Consider the following 27263-nt stretch of genomic DNA (forward strand, 5'->3'; position numbering starts at 1 on the left):
GGTTGCCCTGCCATGGAAGATTTACACTCCAGATTAAAGGACATTTATATTGTTCCTGTCTGATAGGGGTTTAGCAACACATAGAATCTATAAACTTGTTCTCCAGCAATGGGCAGAGTAAATTAAATAAAAGTAATCCATGCAGTTCTGCTTGAACCACATAAGGACAGTTAAGATATTATTGTATATCTTGACCCTGATGAGCCAATTTCTTTCTATTTTTTTTTTTACTTTATATATATATATATAATATACATTTCCCTGTGACTTTTTCATTGCAATATTTGCAGACAGTGTGTTTGCTTTTCTGACTTAATTTGCAGCATTACCATCTGATTAAATGCCTGTTCAGTATTTTTTGTCTTTATGCAACTCATTGTAGACTCATCAGTATTACTTTATGAACCCCCTATAACGTTTCTAACTTTTCTGTTATGCATTGAGGTACAGAAGCATTTTGCTACCAGCCTTGGTGGAAAAAAAGAGTCACCTGAAAAACATGAGCTGCAACATTACTCATGTGTTTACAGTGGATTCTGGGAATACCTCTATAATGTACCTCGTTTAGAAGTTTTATTTGCCAGAAAACATTTTTTCACCTGCACCTCACTATCCATCAGTAGAGAGGATCATCTGTGATAGATTAAACTCTGAAGATCAATCCAAAATGTTCTGGGTGACCTTTTTTTAAGAAATGGATGACTGGGTGTTACGACTTTATGTTTGGTTATAAGTTTCCTCTGTTTGATGTACAAACACAGGTAAGCAGAGCCTCCTGTCATTCTCAGAGGCACTGCCCTCCGAATGACCAAATCTTTATTTTGTTACTCTCAGAATTATAACTCCATAGGTTTTAGCTTACTATTTTATTAGTTGTAAGGTTATGTTCATATGGGAAAATGCAGTTAAAGTTATTTAGATTACTTGAATCATGTTTTTGTTTTTTTTTCAACACAGATCTTTTGATTTGATTACTGTTTGTTTTCTGTATTTCATTCAACATTAAATTATAACATTAAATAATTGGTTTCCTATTTTTTTGGGATATGAATTCATGATAACAATATTTGAAGAAACCCAACATCAGCCTTCTGTTTTATAACATTTTTGTATGCTTAATATTAGCAAAGCTAAAGCGTAGCTAATTGTAACAAAAACTGAAGAGCTACAACAAAATGAACTTTATTGCCATGAATGAGATTAAGAAACTTCTAGTTTATTCCCACTGAACACCATTGAATATTGGTGAGAACTGTTGTGATACCGTCATATCACAATGGTTTCACATAATTATATCATTACTCAGCCTTTTTGAGGAGGTTTGTTCTGTTTAAGCTTTAAATGTTCAGTTTGATGTGCCCTTTACTGCTGAAGTGATGTTTTAAAGAGAGGTTCTAAAAGCTGTCTGAGGACTTTGAAAAGAAGATTATCTAATATATTTGGTACGAAATGTAAAGAACTCTAAGGATATTGGAAATGAGCCATTTCATAGTATAGAAAATGATCTCCAGGCGGAGAAAAAACAGCAGTAAACAAGCTCATATTTGGCTCCCCAAAAGCAGGCTGCAAGGCACCAAAAGATGTTATCACTAAATATCGAATTTAACCTCCATTGCAAAAAATGCTCTTCATGAAACCAATACATACCAGAGTAATGTACAGAGAGAACATAAAGACCAGAACTTCTGGAATAATCTTCGAACGGAAGAGGCTGCTCAGTAGGTACCACTGCTGCCTTGCAGCAAGAAGGTTGTGGGTTCGATGCCCAGGGTCTTTCTGCACAGAGTTTGTATGTTCTTCCTGAGCATGCGTGGGTTCTCTCAGGGTACTCCGGCTTCCTCCCACAGTCCAAAAATATGACTGAGTTAATTGGCTTCTCTAAACTCTCCTTAGGTGTGCTGCGTGAATGGTTGTCTCTATGACCCTGCTTGGGATAAAGCGTGACAGAAGATGGATGAAAAGAAGGGTCTTCATTTATTTATTTGACACCAGAACAAATGGCATTATACAAATATTACCCCCACTGTGGAACAATAGTGTAATTCTACTAAATATCATTCAATAAAAATCTCTTCATAACTACTACTTTTAATCATACAGCTGGAAAGGTCATGGCTTCTAGGTAACTCGCTATAAAAACGTCTGCCTTCAGCCAAGTCTTTCTACCTACAGTTCAAAATAGTGACACTAGAGGCCGCTGTTCCTTCCATACATCACAGACAGCAAAAACCTATCTATATCTACTGCCACAAATGTGACACTATGGTGACTTAATGTAAAATAATAATAATAAATTTCAGTTGAATATGGTGCAAACAAGTGACAGACCATCCCTCCAGTATGCCCTTCTGAAGACTCTGAAAGACGAGGAGAAGATGGACCAATCACCAGTTTTACCATTCCTCCATCAGAAAAAGGTTGCTTACACTGGAAAATAATGCACATTTTAATTCACAAAAAATATATAATAATAATAACTGGGGTTTAAACTGTTAATGACTTTATAACATTAGTTGCTTTGTAATAAATTCAATATTGTGTGTTAGAGCATTTGAAAGTAGAAATAACAGTGTTACTATGACTGGATGGAAATAAACCAGAAGTCTTCCTCAGATTTCACCTATACTGGGTTGGTCAAAGGCAATGGGCGGATCAAAAGGCCAATGATGCTATTTAGTGCGGCTCGCATCCACAGAGCGGCTGTAAAGAAAGCTTTCCCAGAATGAACCAGCCACAGGGTCAGTGTTCGACTTGGATATGAGTGGCTTGAACTCAGTGAGGAACAGAAGAAACCCTATTACGAAGTGGCTAACAAGCTGAAAATGGCACACAATGAGCACTTCCCTGGTAGAAACCAAATAATATTTGTCTAACAGTGAATTTAAACAGCTGATATTAAATGTTTCAGGTACACTGCAAAAAACTGAAATCTAAATAAGTCATTTTTGCTCAAATTAAGTGCATTTTTTCTTGAATTGAGGAGATAAGTGAGACACTTTGCCAATGGAACAAGACAATTTACATTTAAAATAAGAAAAAAACAACTGCTTTGTCTTATTTCAAGTGTATATTATCTAATTATCTTGTTTTAGGAGTAAAAATAGTCATTCCATTGGCAGATCATCTTATTTACCTGCTCAAATTAAGGGTAAGTACACTTAATTTAAGTTATTTTTTACTTATTTCTTTATGTTTTTTGCAGTGTAGAGTTACTGCATTTTCTGACCAGTTACTTTATGGATCACAGTAAATTATTTATTTTTCTCTCACTTCCATGCCAGATTATGAGTATCACCCCAAGAGGAGGGAATACAGTGGAGGGGCTTTAGAGGGGAGACATGGCCAAACACCAGGACCACTGGAGTCAAATATTATCTTTGCTTCCTCACACACCTTCAGGTCAGCTGATGGCCCCATTCCCTCAGGCCCATTTTGTTTGCCCTGTCCAGACGACAGATTATTCAGCTGCCCTCAACTCCACTGGCCAAAGGTATACCTTAAGGTTTGGTATACTGGTTCAGATACCCAGATTTTGATATTTTGAATCGTCTGGTTTTGAAGTCAGTCAGAAACTTGTCCATAGACTGTTCGATTTATTCTTTTTTTTTATTTTATAGCCCTCAATTTCTGTGACAGATATGACAAACTTCAGCAGCGGTTACTGGCAGCTCCCTCTGAGGACGATTGTGCAGCAGAGTTATTAAACAGCTTTTTTGCTCTGACATCATTCTGGGTTGGCAACCTTTAAACAACATGGTGCATAAGCCAGCATATGGGTTATATGGGCAGACATATTTGGAACACTATACAGAAAATAGTGTATTCATGACTTCATATTAAAAAAGAAACAATCTCAAATACTAAACATAACACTCAATAAGTGGCTTCTGTTTAATCATTTTAGCTTCGAAAGAGGCTGCTAAGTTTCAAATAAATTCAAATTCAAAGTTCAACAAGTTGTTGAACAAGGTTTTTACTAAGTTTAAATGAGACATAGCAAGAAACATTAGCAAGGCAATGTGTGTTTAAAATCATTAGCTCTACCCTGAACGAACATAAAGTAATAAATGGAGACCAATAACAATTTAGCTGAAGGCTCCCGAGAAGATTGTTATCCAATCGCAGAACGCGTAGATTGAACTCGACGGTTATTGACGGAGACGACTGGCCAATAGAAACACAAGATTAGCTCTTGGGGGCGTTTCCAGGAAGACAGCCTAACACTTTCCTGTAATGGCGGACCAGACAGAGAGCGAAACTCTTGGGTTTAACGACAACAGGTCAGATATAAGGGGAAAAAATGGGTTTTTAGATCAAAATGTTCAAAGTAAAACACTGAATAAAAGTGCAGATTATATATGCACCTGGTCGGAGAGGTTTACGACTAAGACATTTGTGTTTTTTGCATGTAAATGTTGTAGCTACTGCGGCTAACTAGCCGAAAACTAACTAGCTTGATGTTGCGCTTCTCCGCGTCTACACGCGGTAAACAGCCGCTTCAAATGACAAAGCGGTTGCATTAATTGGACCACAGCTTTGTTTTCAGAAACCAAAGTATCTAGATTTAAAAGCCAAGTCAGATAAATCACGCAACATGTTTGTGTAAACGGCAGCATATCCCATGTATTGAATGAACTGGGTGGTTGTTAGCTTGATTAGCAGGACTCGCCATTCATAAAAATAACGGAGTTCTGATTGGGTTTATGTTTATACGATGCGAAAACCTTTCACAAGGTTACGTGGCTACATAATTACTTCTATAAGCATTTTTTCCTGAACTACATAAGTAGAAAAGCTTCAAACGACTGACCATGTTAATATTGTGTATCATGTTAGCTAGAACTCAATTCTGAGCGAACTATTCAATTTCCTCAGCTTTTTCGGCTTAAGGACAGTGACGCTGCTGCATGTTTAAAATGACCTTGCTTTAGAAAATCTAAACTGATACATTTAGCTATACGTTGCAGAGGAACATTCATTTTTACCTGTTGTGAAAACAAAATTCTACTTTTTTTTATATACATTTTAAATTGTCATTTAAATTATATAAAAATTGAGGGATGTTTGTATAGATTTTTGTAACGATGCAAGGGTGAGATTGTGACCAATTCAAAGTATATATATATATATATATATATATATATATATATATATATATATATATATATATATATATGAATGATCTAACGTGCCAATATAGATGTTTTTATCTCCCCCCTTTTTAGTGTTTAGTAAAAAAATGATCTCTACATTAAGATTTTTGGTTGATTAGGTTTGGACTTAAATATAAATCCCAATTTAATTTGACCCACAGTGATTTTACTTTCAAACACAATTTCAGTATTTCAGCATACATCACAGTTTGCGGTTACAGCTTGGTTTGTCACTGAATGATCTCCTGGGTTTTATTGTAATTTAGTTTTTTTTTTTAAGCAAATGTCTCTTAAATTTTATATTGGAGGAACCTTATAAAGATGGCAATTGTCATACATTTGCATTGGATACTGTTTGACGGATTCTTAGCATTCTTTCTAAGGTTTTTCTTTTGCTTATATCATTAACTTCTTTATAGTGAACTAAATTAAGAAATAATAAGAAAGGAAAAAAAAGGCCTGGCACACCCAAAAGTGTAAATATTCTCCTTGTCATAGAAATCAGCATTAAACAACCCTGCAGGCAAACTAGATTTAAAATGGATGAAAATATTGAACTTTTGTTACTGTCTTTGTTTTCTTATAGTTATGGTTTACTTAGTACAATATTGAATGTTGCAATGCAGTTTCTGTGTATTCAATTACAAGCTTTTAGAGCCTTACCCAAATTGATAAACACCATTTTACATGAGGGATACTGCAGAGGAGCTTTGCAGTTTCCTGGTAGTGAATATCTGGCATACATCCTTTCTGTCGTGATTCATCTGACCTCACTCATCTTTAAATTCACTGATACTCAAAAAATAACAACCTGCCTTTAACTTTGCCTTGTAGAGATATGGCATTCGTAGTATGGTACAGTCCTAATTTGCCTTTAGTATTGTACATTGAAGAGCTACTGCTTGAAGGATTAAAAATTGTTGACCTAATTGTCATTTACTTTACCTTTAACCAGAATGGCGCAGCAGGCGGCGCGGTTCCACAGCCCTGCCCCTGCCACAGCCCCTACGCCAGCCCAGACCCCAGTTTTACGGGGTCCTCCACCGCTCCTTAGGCCCCCGCCTCCTCCTTTTGGGATGATGAGGGGACCCCCACCAAGACCTCCCTTTGCACGACCTCCGTTTGACCCAAACATGCCGCCTATCCCACCACCAGGAGGCATGCCACCCCCCATTGGACCTCCTCACCTCCAGGTGAATATTTTTTTACATCTGACTCAGCATTAGCACATCTTTCTTAGATAAAGTGTTAAAACTGCATTTGAAGAATCTTAACAGAAAGCTAATTCCCTTAAAAAAAGTTTGTTGTAGTATTTTTATCAGTTCTGTCATCCAAAAATTAAGAGAGAGTAAAATAATTTTTTTATTCTTTCCTCTTTGTAAATCAACAAGAGTTGTAGCTCAAACATTTCAGAGAAGGATATGACCGACATGTTTGACAGTGGCTCTGGCTTTTATAGTAATTAATTCTAAACTGCAGTGAGATTCTCTTTGACTCTTTAAGGCATCTGCTGCTATGTTTTATTTACCAATTTTTAATATTTCAGAATAGCATATTTTTGTTGGAGTGATTGGCATTCGGTTTAAAAACTAAATGTGTGTTGTTGTTTTTTTTTCTGCAGAGACCCCCTTTCCTCCCTCCTCCCATCGGTAACCTGCCCCCTCCTCCAGGGATGCTTTTTCCTCCTGGGATGCCTCCTGTTCCTGCATCTGGAACCCCAGCTCTGAATCCTACAGAGGAAATCTGGGTAGAGAACAAGACTTCAGAGGGAAAGGTAGTATGTTAACGCATATCAGCATCTTACACTGTTTTACTTAAAGGAGAATTCCGGTTTTTAACACTTTTAGCCCATTTTCTGTAGTGTCCAGGATGAAATCGAATGATCGACACCAAAATTTTGACAATTGGTCCTGTCTCTGCTTTTTGGCTCATGCAGAATCACCCCCTGGCTGCTTCAGAATGGCTTTCATAGTGCATGTCCGATAATGTCCTTAAAACAACCTTAAACGTTCTTTTTTTAAAATATGCTACTCACCGGGTCGTCAGCGCTGTTCAATGACGTTCCAAAAAAAGTTTCGTAAAGAAAAAACGTTCCTGTAGTGTTTTATTTAGCATTTTGTAAATCCCATTGAGTTCTGTTGGAATAGTCAATATTTCCCTGCCACCGGAAACGGAAATGGGGCCTGTTTACACAGTTGTAGTCTTTTCGCTTCACTCCGTGTACTCCGACGTCGAGAATCAAGAATCCACCTTTCGTATTCCATTTTCAGAGTTTTTTAAAGTGTTTAACAGAGACGTTAGCACCTCGACGTCGGAGTACACAGAGTGAAGCGAAAAGACTACAACTGTGTAAACAGGCCCCATTTCCGTTTCCGGTGGCAGCGGAATATTGACTATTCCAACAGAACTCAATGGGATTTACAAAATGCTAAATAAAACACTACAGGAACGTTTTTTCTTCACAAAACTTTTTTTGGAACGTCATTGAACAGCGCTGACGACCCGGTGAGTAGCATATTTTAAAAAAAGAACGTTTAAGGTTGTTTTAAGGACATTATCGGACATGCACTATGAAAGCCATTCTGAAGCAGCCAGGGGGTGATTCTGCATGAGCCAAAAAGCAGAGACAGGAGCAATTGTCAAAATTTTGGTGTCGATCATTCGATTTCATCCTGGACACTACAGAAAATGGGCTAAAAGTGTTAAAAACCGGAATTCTCCTTTAATGAAACTTGAATACTGGATTGGAATTAGATAACTTTACAAAAAGGTTTCTTGTACAGGAGGAGTGTTTAAATCAACCACATAAGGGATGCACTGAGCATATAACTCATTTAAATACAGGCTGTTTTCAATCCTGGTCAGTTATCCTTGTCCTGGGTGTTTTATGTATCTCATTGCTGCCACACACATGACTTATATGAAATAATAAGCTTTAGCAGCACTTGATGACTGCAATCATTTGCAATGCTACTCTATAAAGTCCAGTAGTTTGTTTTATAACTTTTTAAAAACTTTTTTGGAATGACTGTGATCTAGATGACTGAAATCGTCACCACACTACTTCAGGGCTAGTATTGAAATCCACTATTTTATTTCATTTGCACACAGGAAAAACTACTGAAACCGCTATTATTAACATTTCCTTAGGTTCTGGGTGCGTTTTGAGCTTATTCCATGGTTCCACCCACATATTCAATGTTCTTTAAGTGCAATCAATGTAACATACAGTTTTGGCTTGTGAACCTGTGAAACTAATGTTGAATTTCAGAGGCCCTTTAATCCAGTGATGACAGAATCATAGATGGATAATAAATGTTCTGTTTAGTTTAAACACTGATCACTAGATCTAGTACAAGAGTACGAAACAGGCCCACTAATAACTGACTTATCACCCTGTCAGACTTATTACTACAACGCCCGAACCAGAGAGTCGTCATGGAGTAAACCAGATGGGGTGAAGATAATTCAGCAGTCCGAACTCAACCCTCTTCTGGTAGCGGGGGCCACAGGTTCAGGTGCAAACGTGGGGGCAACTGGGGCTTCTAGCGCCAACAGCATCAACCCAGCAGCCAGCACAGCGGCGGCGGCCTCCCCCACTCAGGCTCCTAGTTCTACCCCATCCCACACGCTCACGTCTAGTTCAGACCTCACCACCACCTCTTCACCATCTGCGACCATCGCAGGTAATCCGATGTTCTTCAACAATCAACACTCAAGTGTTTTCCAAAGTCTTTAGCTTTTTTTCTCTCTTTTTGTTCTTCACAGCCAGCGCTGTAGCAGATCTTCCCCCTGTAGCAACAGCGACTTCTAGTGTCGCTGTGTCTCCAGTCACTGTGGTGACTGTATCCACAGTGCCGTCACCTGTCACAGCGGTTCAGACTGTGCCGCTGCTGCCAGCAGCCTTGCCTCACAGTGTGGCCCAGCCCACTGCAGCCATTCCTGCCTTCCCACCCGTCATGGTGCCACCTTTCCGGGTGCCTTTACCAGGCATGCACATCCCTCTACCAGGTGAGAATGACATCACTAACTTTAAAGGTTGCTGGTTTGATTCATCTCTAATAAGCACTGAGTGATTTTTAATGTCAGATTTTCTCTATAAATTATAAATGTTTTCGTCCTGTTTGCAAATGTTGCTTTGTGGTTCATTGTAGCAGCTCCTAGAACTTTGGCACAGAGTTCAAAAAGGTTGTACTGGTACAATGCCCTGAATATGTGTTCATACCCCTAAACTTAAAACTTTTTTGCATTTTATGTAATAGACCAACACAAATACACTGGAAGCAAAAGCAGTCTGAAATTTATTTATTTATTTTTTTTTATCATTATGATGCGACCCCTGAGGCCTGAGGAGCCAAAGTTAACTTAAGAAATATATTATGAAAAAAAATGTACCATGAAATAATCAATGCACATTTAAATAGCCAATTCAGTTCAACAATAACTTATGAATTGCACAATTGAATTACACGTACAATCCATTAATTAAATGTGCTTTTTAGATCATTTTATTATTTGAATTTCTTTATACATAATGAAACTTTTTTTTATTTATTTTTTTCTGAATGTATATATTAATCGTAAGTGGTATTTACAGTGCCTTTCATTCGGCCCCTCTCAACTTTTTGTCCTTTTGTCAGATTTCAGGCCTCAAACAAAGATATAAAATATAAAAATATTTCAAGAATCAAAAACAAGTGGGACCCAATCATCAAGTGGATCAAAATTAATATATATTATATATTTTAAAACTATTTTAACAAAAAACTGAAAAATTGGGTTTGCAAAGTTATTCAGCCCCCTTGAGTTAATACTTAGTAGCGCCACACAGCTGTAATCGAGAGAATGAAATTATTGCCCATTCTTACTTGTAAACAGCTGGAGCTCAGTGAGGTTGGATAGAGGCCGTTTGTGAACTGCAGTTTTCAGTTTTTTTCCCCACAGATTCTCCATTGGATCCAGGTCTGGACATTGACTTGTCTATTCTAACATCTGGATATGTTTATCTTTGAACCATTCCATTGTAGATTTTGCTTCACGTTTTGGATCATTGTCCTGTTGCAGGATAAATCTACGTCCCAGTTTCAGGTCTTTTGCAGACACCAACAGGTTTTCTTTCAGAGTGGCACTGTATTTGGCTCCATCCAAAGTCCCATATTCCCTGTTCCTGCTGGGAAAAAAAGCAGACTCAAACCATGATGCTGCCACCACCATGTTTGACAGTGGGGATGGTGTGTTCAGGGTGATGAGCTGTGTTTCTTTTACGCCAAACATTACGTTTTGCAATGTTGCCCAAAAGTTAAATTCTGGTTTCATCTGAGCAGAGCATCTTCTTCCAAATGTTTGCTGTGTCTCCCAGGTGGCTTGTAGCAAATTTTAAACGAGAACGTCCATGGATATCTTTAAGAAATGGCTTTCTTCCATGAAGGCCAGACTGATTGTTGTCCTGAGAACAGTCTCTCACCTCAGCTGTAGATTCATCCAGAGTGATTATGGGCCTCTTGGCTCTATCTCTGATCAATCTTCTTCTTGTTTGAGCTGAAAGTTTAGAGGAATGGTGGGTCTTTAATATGATCGCTTGCAACGTGCTGCTTAGGGTGTTTAAAGCTTGGGAAATCTTTTTAATCCAAATGCTTTAAACTTCGCAACACTATCTTGGACCTACCAGGTGTGTTCCTTGTTCTTCATGATGGTCTCTTGGCTTTAAACAGACCTTTGAGACGATCACAGAGAAAGTGCATATATATAGAGACTTGATTGCACACAGGTTGACTGTGTTTATCATCATCAGTTATTTAGGTCAACATTCTACCATTCACTCACTGAACTTCCGGAGAGTTTGCTGCACTGAAAGTAAAGGGGTCTGTTTAATTGAAGTTTGAACTTTACCAATAAATTTCTTTCCACCTTATGATTGTGCTCACTTATTGTTTGTTGTTAACAAAAAAAAAGAAAATTTATATAGGTATATTTAAAGGCTGAAATGTGTCAAAAGGTCATAAAGTTCAAGGCGGCTAAATACTAAAGCACTGTTTATTTACAGTGGGTAAAATAAGTATTTAAAATGTCACCATGTTCCCCAGTAAATATATTTTTAGGGGTGCTATTGACATGATGTTTTTGCCTGATATTTTGGGGTTTATTGACAAAAATGTTTGGGAATCCCTGATTTAGGTCATATTAATATCACTCAAAGTCTTGGTATAAATCTAATCTGACAGAATCTGAGCTATTTAGCAGAAAAGGACGGGGGGTGTAGATCCTCTTTAAACGTGCAGTGCCAGTTAGGGATGGGGATCGAAATCCGGTTCCATCAAGGACCCGGTTCCACTTTTTTCAAAACCCGAAAATCAATAACGTTTGGGCTTATTGATACCACTATCGAGTCTGGTCGTTTTTTTTTTTTTTTCCCGGAGGTCCTGTAACATAATTGTGTGTCCCTCGAGTCGCGTCACAGCATTTAAATCTAATCAATCCAATCATTGCAGCATGTCCACCAATGTTTTGGAATAAAATTGTAAGCAAACAGATATTAAAAGTAAAACAAGTGAAGTCTGGCACTTAACTTTGCTCGCGACTCGAGAATGGCTGAACGGAAAAGACTCCTCCTCCTCCGGCTTTGCCGCCGCACCACAGTCGGGCCCGTCTTCATCATCCACTCAGAGTACCACTCGTAAGCGCACACACAGACTTTGTAGCTTGTCCGGTCAGTTAAAAATAGTAATTGTGAAATCCGTCTTGTAATCGGAAGCATACAAGCTAGTTAGCTTGAAAAGTAAAGTTTCAGAGGTGCTGCGTGATGATGTGTTCAGATTGGCTCAGTAAAACGACAATTAGGTTATCATGATGCGTTCAAGTGTAACGTAAAGAAAACGAAAAATTTAGTTTTTGGCGAGAAACATGAGTAATACAGTTGTATATTGCTCTAACTATTTTAGAATATATAATTAAACTACTGATGCCAACATTTATCAAAAATTACATTTAATTTAAAATACAATTATTTATTTGTTAAATATTTTCCTAATCACTAAAAACATGATGAAAAGTGACAGTAGACAATACATTAACCAACAATTGTGAAAATATATTCTAGTTAGTTTTATGTCATTTCGAAGTGGCCTACTACATTAGCCATTTTTATTGAAGGCTAGAAACGTTTTTGTTATGCTCACTTGTTAAGCAATAAAAGCAATACCAGTTCTGTTAAAACAATTTTGTTGCATCGTCTTTCCACCAAATAACAGAAAAGTATCGATAGTGGTATCGATAAAGACTCGGATCGATAAGGAGTATCGATAAAGGTATTGATATCAATAAATATTAACGATCCCCATCCCTAGTGCCAGTAGAGATGTACACCAAATAGACATTGAGATGGAACTGCAGCAGAAAGTGTTCCCACAAAGTACCGGCTCAGGGGGGTCAACATTGCTCAACTTATTTTTAATCCTTTTTTATGAACAGCTGTTTCCTTGCGCTTCACAATTTAAACACTACTTTGTGTTAGTCTGTGACATAAAATCACAACAGAACACACATGGGTTTGAGAGGGTATGTGGAGATGAAATAAAGTGCTGGAGATATGAATAAGGCACAGCTGTGCAGACCTAAAAGAGATCTTACTTTGTTTTAAGCAAGGCAGGTGGACATTTTATACTCTTAGCTAATGCTGTAACCATTAGAAACAATTAACTGCGTAGCCAGCAAACTGTTATATCTAGTTATTATTGGTGTACAATGCAATGTGAAATTGGCCCTAATCTGTTCCATGGCGCCCCGTAATGCTGGAGGGATGGCATTTTATCCACCGCTGTGATGTATGTTGGTGTTCAGCGTTAAATGATTGAATCTTCTCACAGATTCAGAAATATAAGCTATCGTACCTTTTAATGCCCGTCTGCCTGAGCGGGAACCGCACACTCTTGCACACCATGGTAGCTGATGTCTAGTGTCCTGCTGTGTTCAATCCCATGCTTGCTTGTCCGTTGTTCTTGCAGGTGTAGCAATGGTGCAGATAGTAGGTGCTCCCTGTGTAAAGGCAGGCCCCAGCGCCAACGGTAAACACCCAGCCGCTCGCCTCAGACCACCAGTAGATGGCATGGTAGTGAATGACGTCTACATGCATCGTATAGTATCAGAATGGGGTCGTTTGAAACCACCGGCATGGTGTTGAATGCAGTGACCATGAAACAATACAGGGGTGACTTTTTTTAAATTAAATTTTTATTCAAGTCATTCCAACATGAAGTAGGACATGCAGGTTGATAGTGATCCTTTATCACTGAGGTTGTTTTTTCAGCTTTTAATTACAGCCTTTTAAAGATAGCTTTATTAATGTTTTGCTGGAAAGCACCAATTCTGTTTTCCTACCATCCTTGGATTTAAAACAAATCCACCAAATACAATCAATCCTTTTGTGTTTACCTTGGGACGGATCTCGTTAGTTTAGCTGATTTTAATTAAATGCGATCAGCATCCGAATAGATTTCTCCTGCCGTTGGTTGTTGGGAACAGGCTTTTCTTTGACAGGTGTAGAGTGACAGCAGAGCAGTCCATCTATTTCCAAATAAAACTAGCTGTGGTTGCTATGTAGAGTTAATCTGGGCGATGTGTTGTGGTCCTGTGGTTGTCTTCTTCTGTGGCATGGTCGTGAGTGTGTGGTCACTGTTTGTTTGTGTTTTTGGGCTGTGTTCTCTGTTAATCAGTTGTTTACGGCAACGATGCCTTTGCCCTTATTTTACTCTACGAATACTCTTCAAGGTATTTTTCTTTTTCTTTTTTTTTTTTTTTTTTTTTTACAGAGGCTACCTTTTAAGTTCGAAATGTATTCTAGATAGCTCAGTCTAATAAAAAACGTTATAAGGTAGCTGTATGTCATGTTGTTTACTTATTTTTTGCTAACATCTTAGAAAACAAGATATCACCCGGTATGTTAAAGTTTCTCTAAGTTATAAGAATGACTAAATTGAGATCTTGGTTTTGTTTCTAACAGGCATGCTCCCTGGCATGGGTCCACCTCTAGTTTCCATGATGCACCCCCAGCTGACTCTTTCCCCAGCTCCTGCTTCCATTGCCGGATCACTGCAGCTTCCTGAGTGGACCGAATACAGAACAGCTGATGGGAAAACGTATTACTATAACAACCGGACACTGGAGTCCACCTGGGAGAAACCACAGGCCGTCATAGAGAAGGGTAGAGCTTCTGACACTTTGCTGATCTGCTATACGGGGCTGTAGAGGCTTAATAACATGTGTCGACATAAAAATAAAAAAAATCCTTTAAATGTAGTTCTTTTTACTTGAATGTAAATTAGAACAACTGAGATTTAAAAAAAGCTGTTTTAAATTTAAATTTGGGTATTTAATAAATCCAGGAAGTTGTAAAGTTTAAAACATACTTTAGTTTGGTTTATTATTCACACAAATCTTTAAAAAATTAGATCTTTCATCAATTTATTTTGTTCTTATTCATTACACTGATGGAGTTTTAAGATAATTTCTGACTTCAAACTCAGTGAAACTATTATATACAGCAGCAGCCATTCAAAATGGCCCAAATGGCAGCCTGCTTCCAACTCCCAGCAAAATGCTCTCCAATTTCAACTGGAGCCACTGGAGTCATTCTCTCTTGCATATTTTTTAACTCTCACGCTTTCACTGAATTACAGGGTCTGACCAGGAGATGACGCTTCTTTTTCGATCTTAATGTCCACAAATCATGACAGAACATTTTAGTACAAAGACGAATGTTTAAAAAGGAATTGTAGGCGACCAGCCAAGGGCCCATCAAGGAAAGTGGGGACATTTTTCAATGGCTACTACTTTAAAATAAAAAAATAAAGTAAAGGTTCACTTAAGTGCATAAACCGCTGAACAAAGAGACCATCTGAAGACTCTATGCTTGATGCAAGTCGAGAGCATCAATCAGCTCAAGTGATGAACTGTGCTTGTGGTGTAGTTGGAGAAAAACGCAGTACACAAAACATCCATCCATCCATCCATCTTCCTCCGCTTATCCGGGGTCGGGTCGCGGGGGCAGCAGCTTAAGAAGGGAGGCCCAGACTTTTAAGACACAAAACAGTCTTAAAAAAAATTACCCAACAATTTTTGAAATCTTGCCGCGTGAACCAGCCTTTATGGTGTCCGAAGGACCACTGATAAATCAGAATAAGGATGGAACAAGCAATTTCAAATCAACTTGTGTGTTAATACCTAAATTTAGCATAACTCTACTGTCCAGAATAGACTGCAGTGCCTGGACTGAGCTTCCTAAAAAGATTAAAACAGATCCACAAAAAAGCATATAATGGATCAATGCCATAAAACTTCCTCCATGCGGTAAGCTCACCAGGATTAGGTCCTAGCTTTAAATTCTGTATTTGATTAAAGTAGCAGGCCCTCACCCCTGCACAATATGATGGCTTACATTCTGTAAATATTTTCGTCAGACACTCTTTTGTATTTAAGACGACTGAGCAGCCACTTTAGGAAATATTATAACAATAAACTTTTTTTTTTTCTTGGGTTGAATTAATCAGGATGCTACTGTGATTTTTTTTTTTCTATGCAATTGCCATGTCAATTTTCCCATGCACATTACATAATCACAATAGTAGTGATTTGCATGTCCCCTCATATACTTAATATTTATGCTCTTAATGTTTTATCTTTTGAGGATTATTATGAGGTTATTTCTGAGAGTGAAAATAACACAAAACTTGGATAAATCAGTGTCAACAACTTAAAGGGATGGTAGTGGTTTAAGTGGCATGTGGCTATCATGCGCCATTGATGTCATGATCTGCTACTCATTTACTGAAAATAAAAAAAATAAAAATGAGATTTGCTCACAAAGGACTTAATTCCAAGTCTTTCAGGGCATATGTTAGTACAAGGTCTCAAAATGATCTCATTCTTCTCAGTGCCTAGCTATCCAGGTTCATTTCTCTGTTCTTAGAAAAAGAAGCAGAGAGGGCCAAAGAACGCCTGACCCAGGAGGAAGCTGAGGCGATGGAGATGGAAGAGGAGATGAAAATGGAAAACGCTAATAACGAGAAAGAGGTCAGTAAACATTACGAATATCAATTACATTAACTGTAGTGTAAGACTAAATGCACCGAAATATATTATTGTCTGAAAAAGGTCTTGAGATAACATGAGTTGTGAACAGTGATGGGCAAGTTACTTAAAGTATCTATTATACTCCCTAGTTACTTCTCCAAAAAATTTACTGAGTTACTGCTCAGTGAAAGTAACTCGCTTTTAGCCACAGTAACTATGCAGTTACTTTTTATAATCTAAAGTGTCAAAGAATTTGGAAAATGTTCCTGTTTCTGGAATTTTAACTAGAGGTTTGATTATGAAATATAAGGTGTTTATTATGAATAAATAAATTAATTTAAAGGTCCACATATCTAATGAACATTAAAAACTAATCTATATTATTTTGATCTGAGGTTTGACAAATGAGTTGCAATAAAATTATGGATGTGATTAGATTTCTTGTTTATAGTCAAAGAAAAATAGGATGTTTTGATCTTTATTTGTTTGAATATTGACAGGCTATGAAATGGGGATGAAGCTGAAAAATATAGATTTCAAGCAATTAAAAAAAATGGCAGTAGAATTAAATGGGGTTAGACCATTCCAGAAAGATAACAAACCCTAGCAAGACTGTTTGACCCAGAATATTTGCATTAGAAAATGCAAACCATGCAAGTAAAATCATTATATCGCTGAGAAAGTAATGAAAAGTCGCTGTCAGTCAGTGTTTGGATGATTTGCTGAGCTTCTTAAGATCACATCTCCTAATGATAAATGATCAGCAAATCACAGAAATGTTTTTACGGTTTTCTGTGGGAATGCTGTCATTGAATCAGTGTCTCTGCGTCAGCGTGTCTCCTCTTTATTCATGCTGAAGTTGCTTATTCTTATGTACGTCATGTACGCTCATACCAAGAAGCTGTAGTCCTTATTTAAAGACTGCAAGTAACAAATCTGTTTGAAGTATGCTGGTGAAGATTCTCGCTCATCCAGGTCATAATCATTCCAAAGAAGTTCACAAGCAAACCACTGGACTTTGTTTTCCAAGTTTGACGACGTTTCGCTTTCCAACCTGGAAACTTTTTCTATTCAAAATGTCTGGATTAGTGTTGAGTTCCAAGCTTTATAGACTATCCCAACATAGCCTTGTTATGGCTTAGCAAACATGCAAATTTTTTACTTTTTGGGAATCTGTTTGAAGTGTAGTAGCAACTAATGCGTTACTGTCTTTTACAAATTAATAGTTACAGTGCTAGATTGTGGAGTAAAAAATGAGCACTGAGAGTTGATATCCAAGGAAGAAAAGGTTTTATTTTACTCTGCAGAGGAGAACAAAATGACCAGTTGAATGCAGCTCTCAGTGTTGATCTGAGGCTGCAGCATCCCAACCCCTGAATAAAAAAAAAAAAAAAAGGTGACTCCCCACACATTAACATTTACCAAGAGGAAACACTTAAGTTCATCAATGGACAACGGAGACGACAGTTGTTTCATATTCACACCAGGATGTGAGAATCTTGACATGTTTCCCCCTTATCTAACCTAGGGGGAAAATTCCTTTCAAACCTCCTTCCTTTCATCTCAACAAGGCTTCTAAGTAATCACTCCTATTCAGGAAAAACCTTTTCTTCCTTGGATATCAACTCTCAGTGCTCATTTTTTCTCCACACTAGTTACTAGAAATATGATTATTTAATAACACGTTGGTCCCAACACTGGTTGTGAATTGGCGCTATATAAAAAAACTGAATTGAATTAAATCGGTTATTGTTCAAACTGGTCAACTCTTTTCCAAATAGTACAGTTTAAAATCACGTCATTTTAAACTGTACTTCATTTTATTGGTGAAACAACTAGGATTCATTTACAGGAAATTATTTAGAAGCTAGATGAACCCGGAAGAGAAGAACCAGCTGAACTTTTTTCTTATTATTTATCAAGGAACCTAAAGAGGAAGAGATGACGGAGGAAGAAAAGGCAGCTCAGAAGGCCAGGCCCGTAGCCACCAACCCCATACCTGGGACACCTTGGTAGGCATCCATTGTAACCCACGATCATCACTTATTACTGTAAAATACACCAAAACTAAACGTTCTTCTTCTTCATTAGGTGTGTGGTGTGGACGGGTGATGACCGTGTATTTTTTTACAACCCCACAACACGGCTGTCCATGTGGGACCGCCCTGAAGAGCTGGTTGGTCGAGCTGACGTGGATAAACACATCCAGGAGCCGCCGCACAAGAGAGGCCTGGAGGACAGCAAAAAGACAGGTTTGGAAGGCCACGCCTCTTTATTTGAGCTGTAAACTTTAAGCTGTGGCAAAAACGGTTATTTTAGTGGCTTTTAGTTGAGTAAATTATTTCACTGCTCAGGTGTCAGTAAGGAGGAGCCAGAGGCATCGACAGCTACTGATGACAGCCCAGATGATGAGCACAGCAAAGCCAAAAAAAGAAAGTAAGTTTGTTTGTGCTTAAAGGTAAACAGCTTTATTCACCTTTAAAAACATGAAGCTTTGTTTTATTCTCGTTTTTTTTTAACTTCTAGTTTCATTGATGTTCTTTTGTGATTTGCCATGATTACAGGAAGGAAGAAGCAAAGGAGGCCGACACTGAGAAAGAGGCAGCCATGGAGGCGGAGCTCCGTGCGGCCAGAGAAAGAGCTGTGGTACCGCTGGAGGCCAGGATGACCCAGTTCAGAGACATGCTGCTGGAGAGAGGGGTAACGCATTTTAAACAAATGTTGGATCCTTGCCTCCAGTATGTTTTTATTTACTGAATAAAATAAAAGGCAAGGAAGGGGTAGAAAATATCAAACTTTTTTTGCAGGGAACTTATTTAGATGAGTGTTGGAAAAGGAGCTTGGTGTTTGTTTCAACAGATGTACAGCCTTTAAAGGTCCTATTAGACCTGATCAAACTTAACAGAATAAGAAAAATAAATAAAATGGGTATATAAGGGGCGAGGAATGAGGACATATTTAGAGAGAAACATAGAAATCATTAAAATGTATGCTAAAAATGTGAACAGTAAACAGAAATAGATCGAAGAACAATCTAAAGATAATACAGTACTTGTTCTTTTTTTTATATAACTCTAGTTTTTGATAGTTTGAAGTAATCAAAATAAATATTTTGTTTAGTATGCGTTTAGTACATTTCTCTATGAATTCCTTTGACTTTAAGTTAAACTATCTTCAGCCCTGATCCAGCTGAACTTTCCTGCTGTCCATGGCTTAATGAAGAATTATATAAATAGTAATTCTGTTGGTTGTTGCCATGGAAATTAATTATGTCTCCAGATGATTAAAAATGTGGGACCGGAAATTGAGTATTGTGCTCTTCTTGTTTTTTATTTTTCTCCCCTATATTGAACAGTTTGATAATCACTGTTATTGCTTAATGTCGTTTCCTGCCTTTGGTTTATAGCCCAATAATAACTGACTGGATGTTTTGTCTGTCCTGCTTTTAGGTGTCTGCATTCTCAACCTGGGACAAAGAGCTTCATAAGATTGTGTTTGATCCACGCTACCTTCTGCTTAACCCAAAAGAAAGGAAACAGGTTAGAGTTTTACCCTTTTTTACGTTGATTTTTCTTGTTTCTTTTGTGTTTTTGTTTTGTTTTCCCTCATTCATTGTTTTGTGTGCTTGCTCTCAGGTTTTTGATCAGTATGTGAAAACACGAGCTGAAGAAGAGAGGAAGGAGAAGAAGAACAAGCTCATGCAGGCCAAAGATGACTTCAGGCGGATGATGGAGGAATCTAAGCTCACAACCAAGTTAGGAAGCATGCCTCGTTTTTTACGCTGTTGAAGATGGTTTGTTTAAATTTCACCTTAAGATGATTCTAACTTTGACATCTTTGCAGAACGACATTCAGTGAATTTGCTATGAAGCACGGCAGAGATCCACGATTCAAGGCCATCGACAAGATGAAGGACAGGGAGGCCATCTTTATTGAATTTATGACCGCCATGAGGAAGAGGGACAAGGAAGATTCCAAAAGCAGAGGAGAAAAGGTGTGTTGCTAATTAGGGTTCCCTTTTCAATTCTGTGAAACAATTTGATTCCTTGTCGATTCTCGTCACAGTCATCTAAATCTAATGGAGAAGGCATCCGTTTAATGAAAAAGCATTACTGTACAATTTCGGAAAATAAACTCATCTCCCCCTGATTTAAGTAAATGAGCGTCACCTTTCTCTCGCTCCCTGAACTGTGGAGCAACATGGAAGCATGTTTCTTTACACCCATGGCAATAGCTAGAATCATGTCAGAATTCCAGCTACCAGTAATTATAATTAAACATGCTAGCAAAGAAGGGCTGGATTAACGAGAAAGGCACACTCCCTTAATAACCCCAAAGAGAGGTAGGAAACTGGTTTATTTCCAGAAATATGATTTAATAGGAACCACATTAAGCACAGCCAGTGATATAAAACTAGCTACTTACCACCAGAGTTGCCTTCCATGCTGGTCGTAACTTTAGCTTCTGTCCGGAAAGCATCAAAAACACGGCATTCGTTAAAATGTATGCCATGTTATGTGCGCAGCTGTTTCTGCATGTTGGATGTATTTCCTCCCGTGGATGTAATTGCCACTTTGCAGTAATTGAAAAGCGCCTTTTTGCCATCTTCCTTAAAATTAAGCCAAACTTTCTATTGCTTTACCTGATGGGATGCCAGTTTTTTTGTTTTGCTTTTCTAGACTTACGCCTGGTCACGTCGTACTTGCTTACTGAATGCTGTGTGTGTAACTTGCAGGGAAAAAAACGTGACATAAGTCGTGCTGTCTGGAATTGTTAAGAGAATCGTTAAGCGAGTTGCCAAACAGTGCCATGGAATTGGAACACACGGAACCGGTTCTGAACAGGAACCGGATTTCGATTCCCATCCCTATTGCTAATCTAAACCTGCGCTCTGGTTTCTCTTCTATGGTAAAGGTTTATTGTTCTCACAGTTCAGATCATATTTGAAAATATTTGGTCTATGTAGGTTCCCACGTACTTGAAGAGTATCAAGTTGCACTCTGCCTTTACAGGCACTCACAAAGCTAAATCATTGCAAAGGTTTATGCCAACGCTGCTCAGTAGGAAAGGGCTTCTCGCCAGGAATGAGTGTTCAGTGAGCTGAAAGGCTCCCCAGGCGGGAGGTTAGAGCAACAATGCTCTAAGCAGCCAGTCACAAGAAGCCGCAGCGTCTCAGCCACACTGACAGGTGTAGAGCAGGCGCTCTTGTGAAGAAGAAATTATGCAAGGTGTTCAAACAGAATTTGTTTTAGTTTTGATAACGCTAGCTAACAGACAGGTCTGATGCCACAGCAGTGTTGGGAATGAAGGCATTTGTCATGAGAAATAGGAGGAATAGGTATGCTCAACTTAAAGGTTAAAACGGCTCATGGTAGCAACATTCTGCAGAAGTATTTATTTTTCCACTCAAGCTTTACCACTTCATGTGAAAACCTATTTCTTTCTCTATAAAACAAATGAGTTTTAACCCTTCATAGAGTTTTGAGGAAAGCATCACTGGAGAATCAATACTTCTACTCTGTTGGTATTTCTTTGTAACAACCTGTTTTATCATGGTGTTTCTATTAATTTCAATGTTACATTTATCAAATATCTGTTTTTATATCCCAGCTATTGGCAACACATTTTAACTTGATGTCAAACCATAACCCACCCCTAACAAAATAGTAGTGGTACCAAGATAAAGGGCCAAGTGTGTGGATATGTGGAGGGGGTTAAGCAGGGAGGTGTTCAAGATGAGGGAATTTGATATGACTAATTGATCTAAGTACCTGAAATAAAATGCAATGCTAATAGGCTAATAAAATGCTCAGGTAAAAAAACTATCACGAATGCTCCCGCTGCTCATGATTCCCACTCCTGTCTTGTTACAGTGAGATGGTTTTATACTGCGTCCCACCTGTAGAGGTCAGAATACCATCGAGAACAGTGTTATTGTGGTTGTAACCATAGCTACAGTGGTCTCATACATATCAGAGAATAAGTATTCACAAGCTTAAAACTGGAACACTATGGAAATAACATCAGTCTGACTTCCCAGGTGAATTTAATGCACCTTTATACAAGTAACAAAGGGCTGCAATTAAAAAAACAAACAAAACTAAATTAAAAACAATCCACTGGACTTGGTTTCCAAGTTTGAAGACGTTTCGCTTCCCACTCTGGAAGCTTTTTCAAGTCAAAAATTTAAAATGCTTTAAAGCATTTTTGAATTGAAAAAGCTTCCTGGATGGGAAGCGAAACGTCTTCAAACTTGGAAACCAAGTCAAGTGGATTGTTTTTAATTTTGTTTTTTTTTTGAATGACTATGACCTGGATGACTGGAAATCTTCACCAACACCAGGCTGCAATGTTGACATGTACCAAGGTGTATTATTTAAGCCAGTTAAATCCAATAAAGGTTGAAGATTTTGTTTAGTAATCATTTGACCTATATTTGCAAATCCTTATCAATATGACTGAATATAGTACACTCAAGCATGTTTCTCTATCCTTGTGGGGACTTTTATTGACTTCCGTTAATTTCTAAGACATTTCTACATCCGAACTTTGACTCTTACCCTAAACCTAAGCTTGCGGGTTCATCCCAAAGCCTAAGGCTAAACTTAATTCACACCTTTGTCCTAAACCTAAGCTTAAAACAGTATCTGTGCCTATTGGGACCAGGCACATTCGCACACCTTGTTTTTAGGACTTATGGGGACATTTCACTGATATGCATTTACCTTATGTGCCCTGACCGAGACCCTAACCTGAACTGAATTAACATCTTTATTGTTTAAATTGTGACCTGTGTAACATCTGTTATCATTGTGCTGTTTTTAATCATATAAATGGAGGAAGAACAATCAATATCAGCTTTAGGATCGGACCTAAAAAGATCAGCAGCACAGGCTCCTCTTAGTGCATCTTTAAAGCATGCTACCACAATATGCAGGAGTTCTGCTCTGCAACCAGATTCTTTTTTTCAGTTTATACACTAGCTCAATTTTTGTATCCCTCGCTTAGGTAAGGCAAGACTTTTTTGATCTCCTGAACGACCAGCACATAGAGGGCAACCTACGATGGAGCAAAGTGAAAGAACGGCTAGAGACAGATCCACGATACAAGGCTGTGGACAGCTCCGCACTCCGAGAGGAACTTTTTAAACAGTTCATGGAGAAACAAGCCAAGGTGAGGGCAGCTCTTTGAAGAGAAGAAACTGGATTATTAATGGGTGTCTATCTTAAATGAAAATGGCAGTAAAGATTACCTTAAGTTCACTAAAATAAACTGGGAAGACAGATAATCATCATGATGCATCTTTTCCTGTGTGCTTCTTGTTTTGTGGTTCTATTTATGTATCCTAAGAATTTTAGGTCAGGTCTAACAATGCAAAAGATTTTTTATCCAAGCGTTTCTTTGCAAGTTACATTAGCTTTAAGGTAATAAAGTTGTGCGTTTATTCCCCAACAGAATGTGGACATTGAGAAGGAGCGAGAGCTGGAGCGGCAGGCTCGTATCGAGGCCAGTCTCAGAGAGAGGGAGCGGGAGGTGCAGAAAGCGCGATCAGAACAGACCAAAGAGATCGACAGAGAAAGGGAGCAGCACAAAAGGGAGGAGGCCATCCAGAATTTCAAAGCCCTCATGTCTGATATGGTGAGATTCTCCTCTTTTGCTTTTGTTTTCATGATGATCTTAATTTTTCAAGATTTGTATTCATGCATGCCTCTCTTTGCGACTATCTTGGCTTTATGAACTTTCTGCTCCCTACTCAGGTTCGTTCTTCAGATGCAGCGTGGTCGGACACCCGCCGCAACCTGCGGAAAGACCATCGCTGGGAGTCCGCCTCTCTGCTGGAAAGGGAGGAGAAGGAGAAGCTGTTTAATGAGCACGTAGAAGCTCTGGCCAAGAAGAAGAAGGAGCAGTTCAGGCAGCTGCTTGATGAAACGAGCATGGTAAGAAAACTGTAAAAATGTGAGGGGAGCATCAAAGGTCACCAAGCTGAATGAAGTATTATTACATACAGTATGAAAGGAAGTTTTTAAGAACTGTGTTTGCTGCAGATCACGCTCACAACTTCATGGAAGGAAGTGAAGAAGGTCATCAAGGACGATCCGCGCTGTATTAAATTCTCTTCCAGTGACAGAGTAAGGCACCTTAACACCTGCTGTGCCTTCACATATCTATGTGACCTGAAGGTCCATCCTAAGATATTTATCTCACTTTGCAGAAGAGACAGAGAGAGTTTGAGGACTACATCAAAGACAAATACATCACAGCGAAGGCTGACTTCAGAACTCTGCTAAAGGAGACCAAGTTCATCACTTACAGGTCTGTTTACTCTCCAGGAACTGTATACTCCAAACAGAAGAGAACCAACAAACATTTAACGGGCTTTAGACCTTCTGTTTGTAAGCATGCAGTAATTTAAACCAAGATGGTAAATAGGTCCCAGAGGGTTCAGAGTGATGGGTCCAGTAACACTGATGCGTCGGTGCATGCATGGAGCCCATAGAGCAAAACAATGTATCGGTGCGCGTGTCGTTTCAACAGGGTTCCCGCGGGTCCTTAAAAAGTCTTAAAAGGCATTGAATTCTTCAAAATAAAACTAAGGCCTTAATTGGTATTAAAATGTCTTAAATCAGTCTTTCGTAGGTCTTAATTTTTAAAACATAAATAAGATAATTTTTATTACAATTTATTTTTGTAATCTAAATAATTTTTTTTTTTAATAAAAAAATAACAGCTCGCCATTATTGGTTCCGTCCCGATAGCGGAACCAATAAAAGCGTTGTTGCGGCCGGGACATTTGGGAGATGCACCATTAACTTTTGTCTGGAAAATATGAGCAAGTTTAAATGTAACGAAAATTGTCAATCCAGCCAAGAGTTTTCTCCATGGCTAAAACCAGGGAACATACATGAGGCACAGTTTATTTTGTGCAAGAAGTCATTCAAGCTCAGAACGATGGGAATTAAGGCAGTGGAGTCGCACATGCGAAGCACGAAACACAAAGCGTCAAAATCGAGTTACTGAGAAACAGCCGGTATTTCTCAGTTTTGTTCCACCCTTGTCTCTGCAACGCCTCCACTTATCACCAAATCAAACATACTAAGAAAACGATACAAAGAAAAATAGCTGCAAAAAAGACTTAGCACTGGTTATGTTGTGGCTTTAAAACTGATTTGTTTTGTTCCCTGCTAAAACAAAGTTTGTGAATTCAGTTAAATAATTGTTCAAATATATCTGTCATATGTGTGTTTTTAGCTTTCTTCCTGTATGGGAAGCTTTTCAAAATTTTAAACATTAGTGCAGTGGTTTATGTTATAATAAACCTTTGGGTAAAGTTGTCGCAAGCGGGTTTTCTTGTGAATTTGGTCTTAAATTTTTATTTCAAGTGGCATTAAAAAAAGTCTTGAATTTAACTTGCCTTATGCTGTAGGAACCCTGTTTAAGAAAGTCGTGTGACCGATACAGGAATTGTTCCTAACTGACTTTTTTACTAAACCGTGTTTAAAAACGTATCAGTCAACATGTGACATCTGCAAGAAAAATGTCTCATCTTTTGCAGTTTGTCATTAAAAGTATCAAGAATTTTGTAGCAGCCTTAAAGGAATAGGAAAGTTACAGCCATTGCGTTTCTATTTAAATTTTCTTGTTGTGTCACCCTTTTCTCTCAGTTATCACTCAACTTATCTGAATTAAAGTTAATTTCAAATTAACTCTTAGTTTATTTGCTATTTTTACTGTACTTATTGTTTAAAAATTATTATATAAAATCCTGGTCCACAAACATCCTCATTTACTTTTCCCCTAAATTTTCACATTATGATACATTACTTATTGCTGATCACAGATATTTTCAATTCAAACACAGACATTAAACAATACAATATAACCTTATATGTATTTGGTCATCAAATCAATTCAGTTTAGTCTGTCAAATAAGCTGCCTGTAGTGACTTTAAATGTCCAGTAGGTGTCAGTATTCTGTGAGACAGTATCAAAACATCGTCAATACAGTTTAGCAATCTGTCCAAATGCTTCAAGATACCTCATTAACCCATCTCTAGTAGGAACCCGGGTCACGTTGTTTATATGCTCTAAATATGTAAATGTGTTTTGATTTGTTCCAAAAACCAAGTTCATAAGATTACTGTGGCGTTCCTAATGGTCCATTTCTTTGCTCCCTCCTCTCAGGTCAAGAAAGCTGATACAGGAGTCAGACCAGCATCTGAAGGATGTGGAAAAGATTCTCCAGAACGACAAGCGATACCTCGTCCTGGAGTGTGTCCCAGAGGAGCGGAGGAAGCTGATCATGTTTTACATCGAAGACTTAGACAGACGTGGCCCGCCTCCTCCCCCCACCGCCTCCGAGCCGACACGACGCTCCACCAAGTGACTGTCGTCTTTGCAGGCATGGCCAGTGTGCTGCTCCTCCCTGCCTTCGGCCACAGCATGACCTTCCCCCAGCACCTCCTGAACCCCAGCCTTCAGGCTGGCCCGCAGTGTTATTGCTGGGGGCTGAATTGCTTAGGGATGAACGGTTAAGATCACTGTATTATGTCACCTCTTCATCCTGCGTTAAGGTCACAGCAGGGAACAGAGGTTACATGATCTCCAGACGACTGTAGACCTCTGAGGGAGATGGGAAAGCGATGAGGCTGTCGCCTGAGCAGCTGCACAGATGTAAGATAGTTGATGAAAATGAAGATGCGTGTGCGTGTACGAGTGTGGCGCACGCATGTTTAAATGAGTATATGTCTGAGGCGTCCTTAAGCCTTACTGCTCCACTGTGCCAGTCACTGTTTCAGCGGCACAGTGTGAATGTTAGTTTCAGCTCAGTGGTTTACTCAAATGTCGCAGCAGTTTCTCTGTAAAATGAAATAAACGCAACGTCCACTGTTTTTTTTCAATATGAGGTGCTGTTCGTTTGGTTCTTTCCACTTATTGAACTTAATATTACTGATGGGAACAGCTCAACGCCTTAAGATATAAAGTTTAAATTAACGTAGTTGGTTTGGTAGAACCTGTATTCTGATACTCGCAGTCAGAGTACAAGTA

General features: G+C 38.5%; 1 protein-coding gene across 2 annotated transcripts; it reads left to right on the top strand.

Annotated features, from left to right (window-relative positions):
• Positions 1 to 4189: 4189 nt before the first annotated feature.
• On the top strand, positions 4190 to 27120 carry LOC119792687 (transcription elongation regulator 1-like). Of its 2 annotated transcripts, XM_038299430.1 has the most exons (21): positions 4190 to 4280; positions 6109 to 6346; positions 6775 to 6927; positions 8557 to 8839; positions 8922 to 9164; positions 13154 to 13213; positions 14149 to 14349; positions 16114 to 16217; positions 18141 to 18229; positions 18309 to 18469; positions 18572 to 18653; positions 18782 to 18917; positions 19667 to 19756; positions 19853 to 19971; positions 20061 to 20211; positions 23226 to 23390; positions 23673 to 23855; positions 23975 to 24154; positions 24263 to 24346; positions 24430 to 24530; positions 26400 to 27120. In XM_038299430.1, exons 1-21 carry the CDS (start codon positions 4234 to 4236, stop codon positions 26599 to 26601), a joined length of 3072 nt encoding a protein of 1023 aa, XP_038155358.1. In that variant the 5' UTR covers positions 4190 to 4233; the 3' UTR covers positions 26602 to 27120. The 2 variants fall into 2 exon arrangements, with proteins under 2 accessions (XP_038155358.1, XP_038155359.1); XM_038299431.1 differs by lacking the exon at positions 13154 to 13213 and having other exon boundaries at positions 26400 to 26601.
• Positions 27121 to 27263: the final 143 nt, after the last annotated feature.

The sequence above is a fragment of the Cyprinodon tularosa genome, unplaced genomic scaffold (assembly GCF_016077235.1).
Source record: "Cyprinodon tularosa strain WSP-4 unplaced genomic scaffold, ASM1607723v1 ctg429, whole genome shotgun sequence".
Classification (NCBI taxonomy): domain Eukaryota; kingdom Metazoa; phylum Chordata; class Actinopteri; order Cyprinodontiformes; family Cyprinodontidae; genus Cyprinodon; species Cyprinodon tularosa.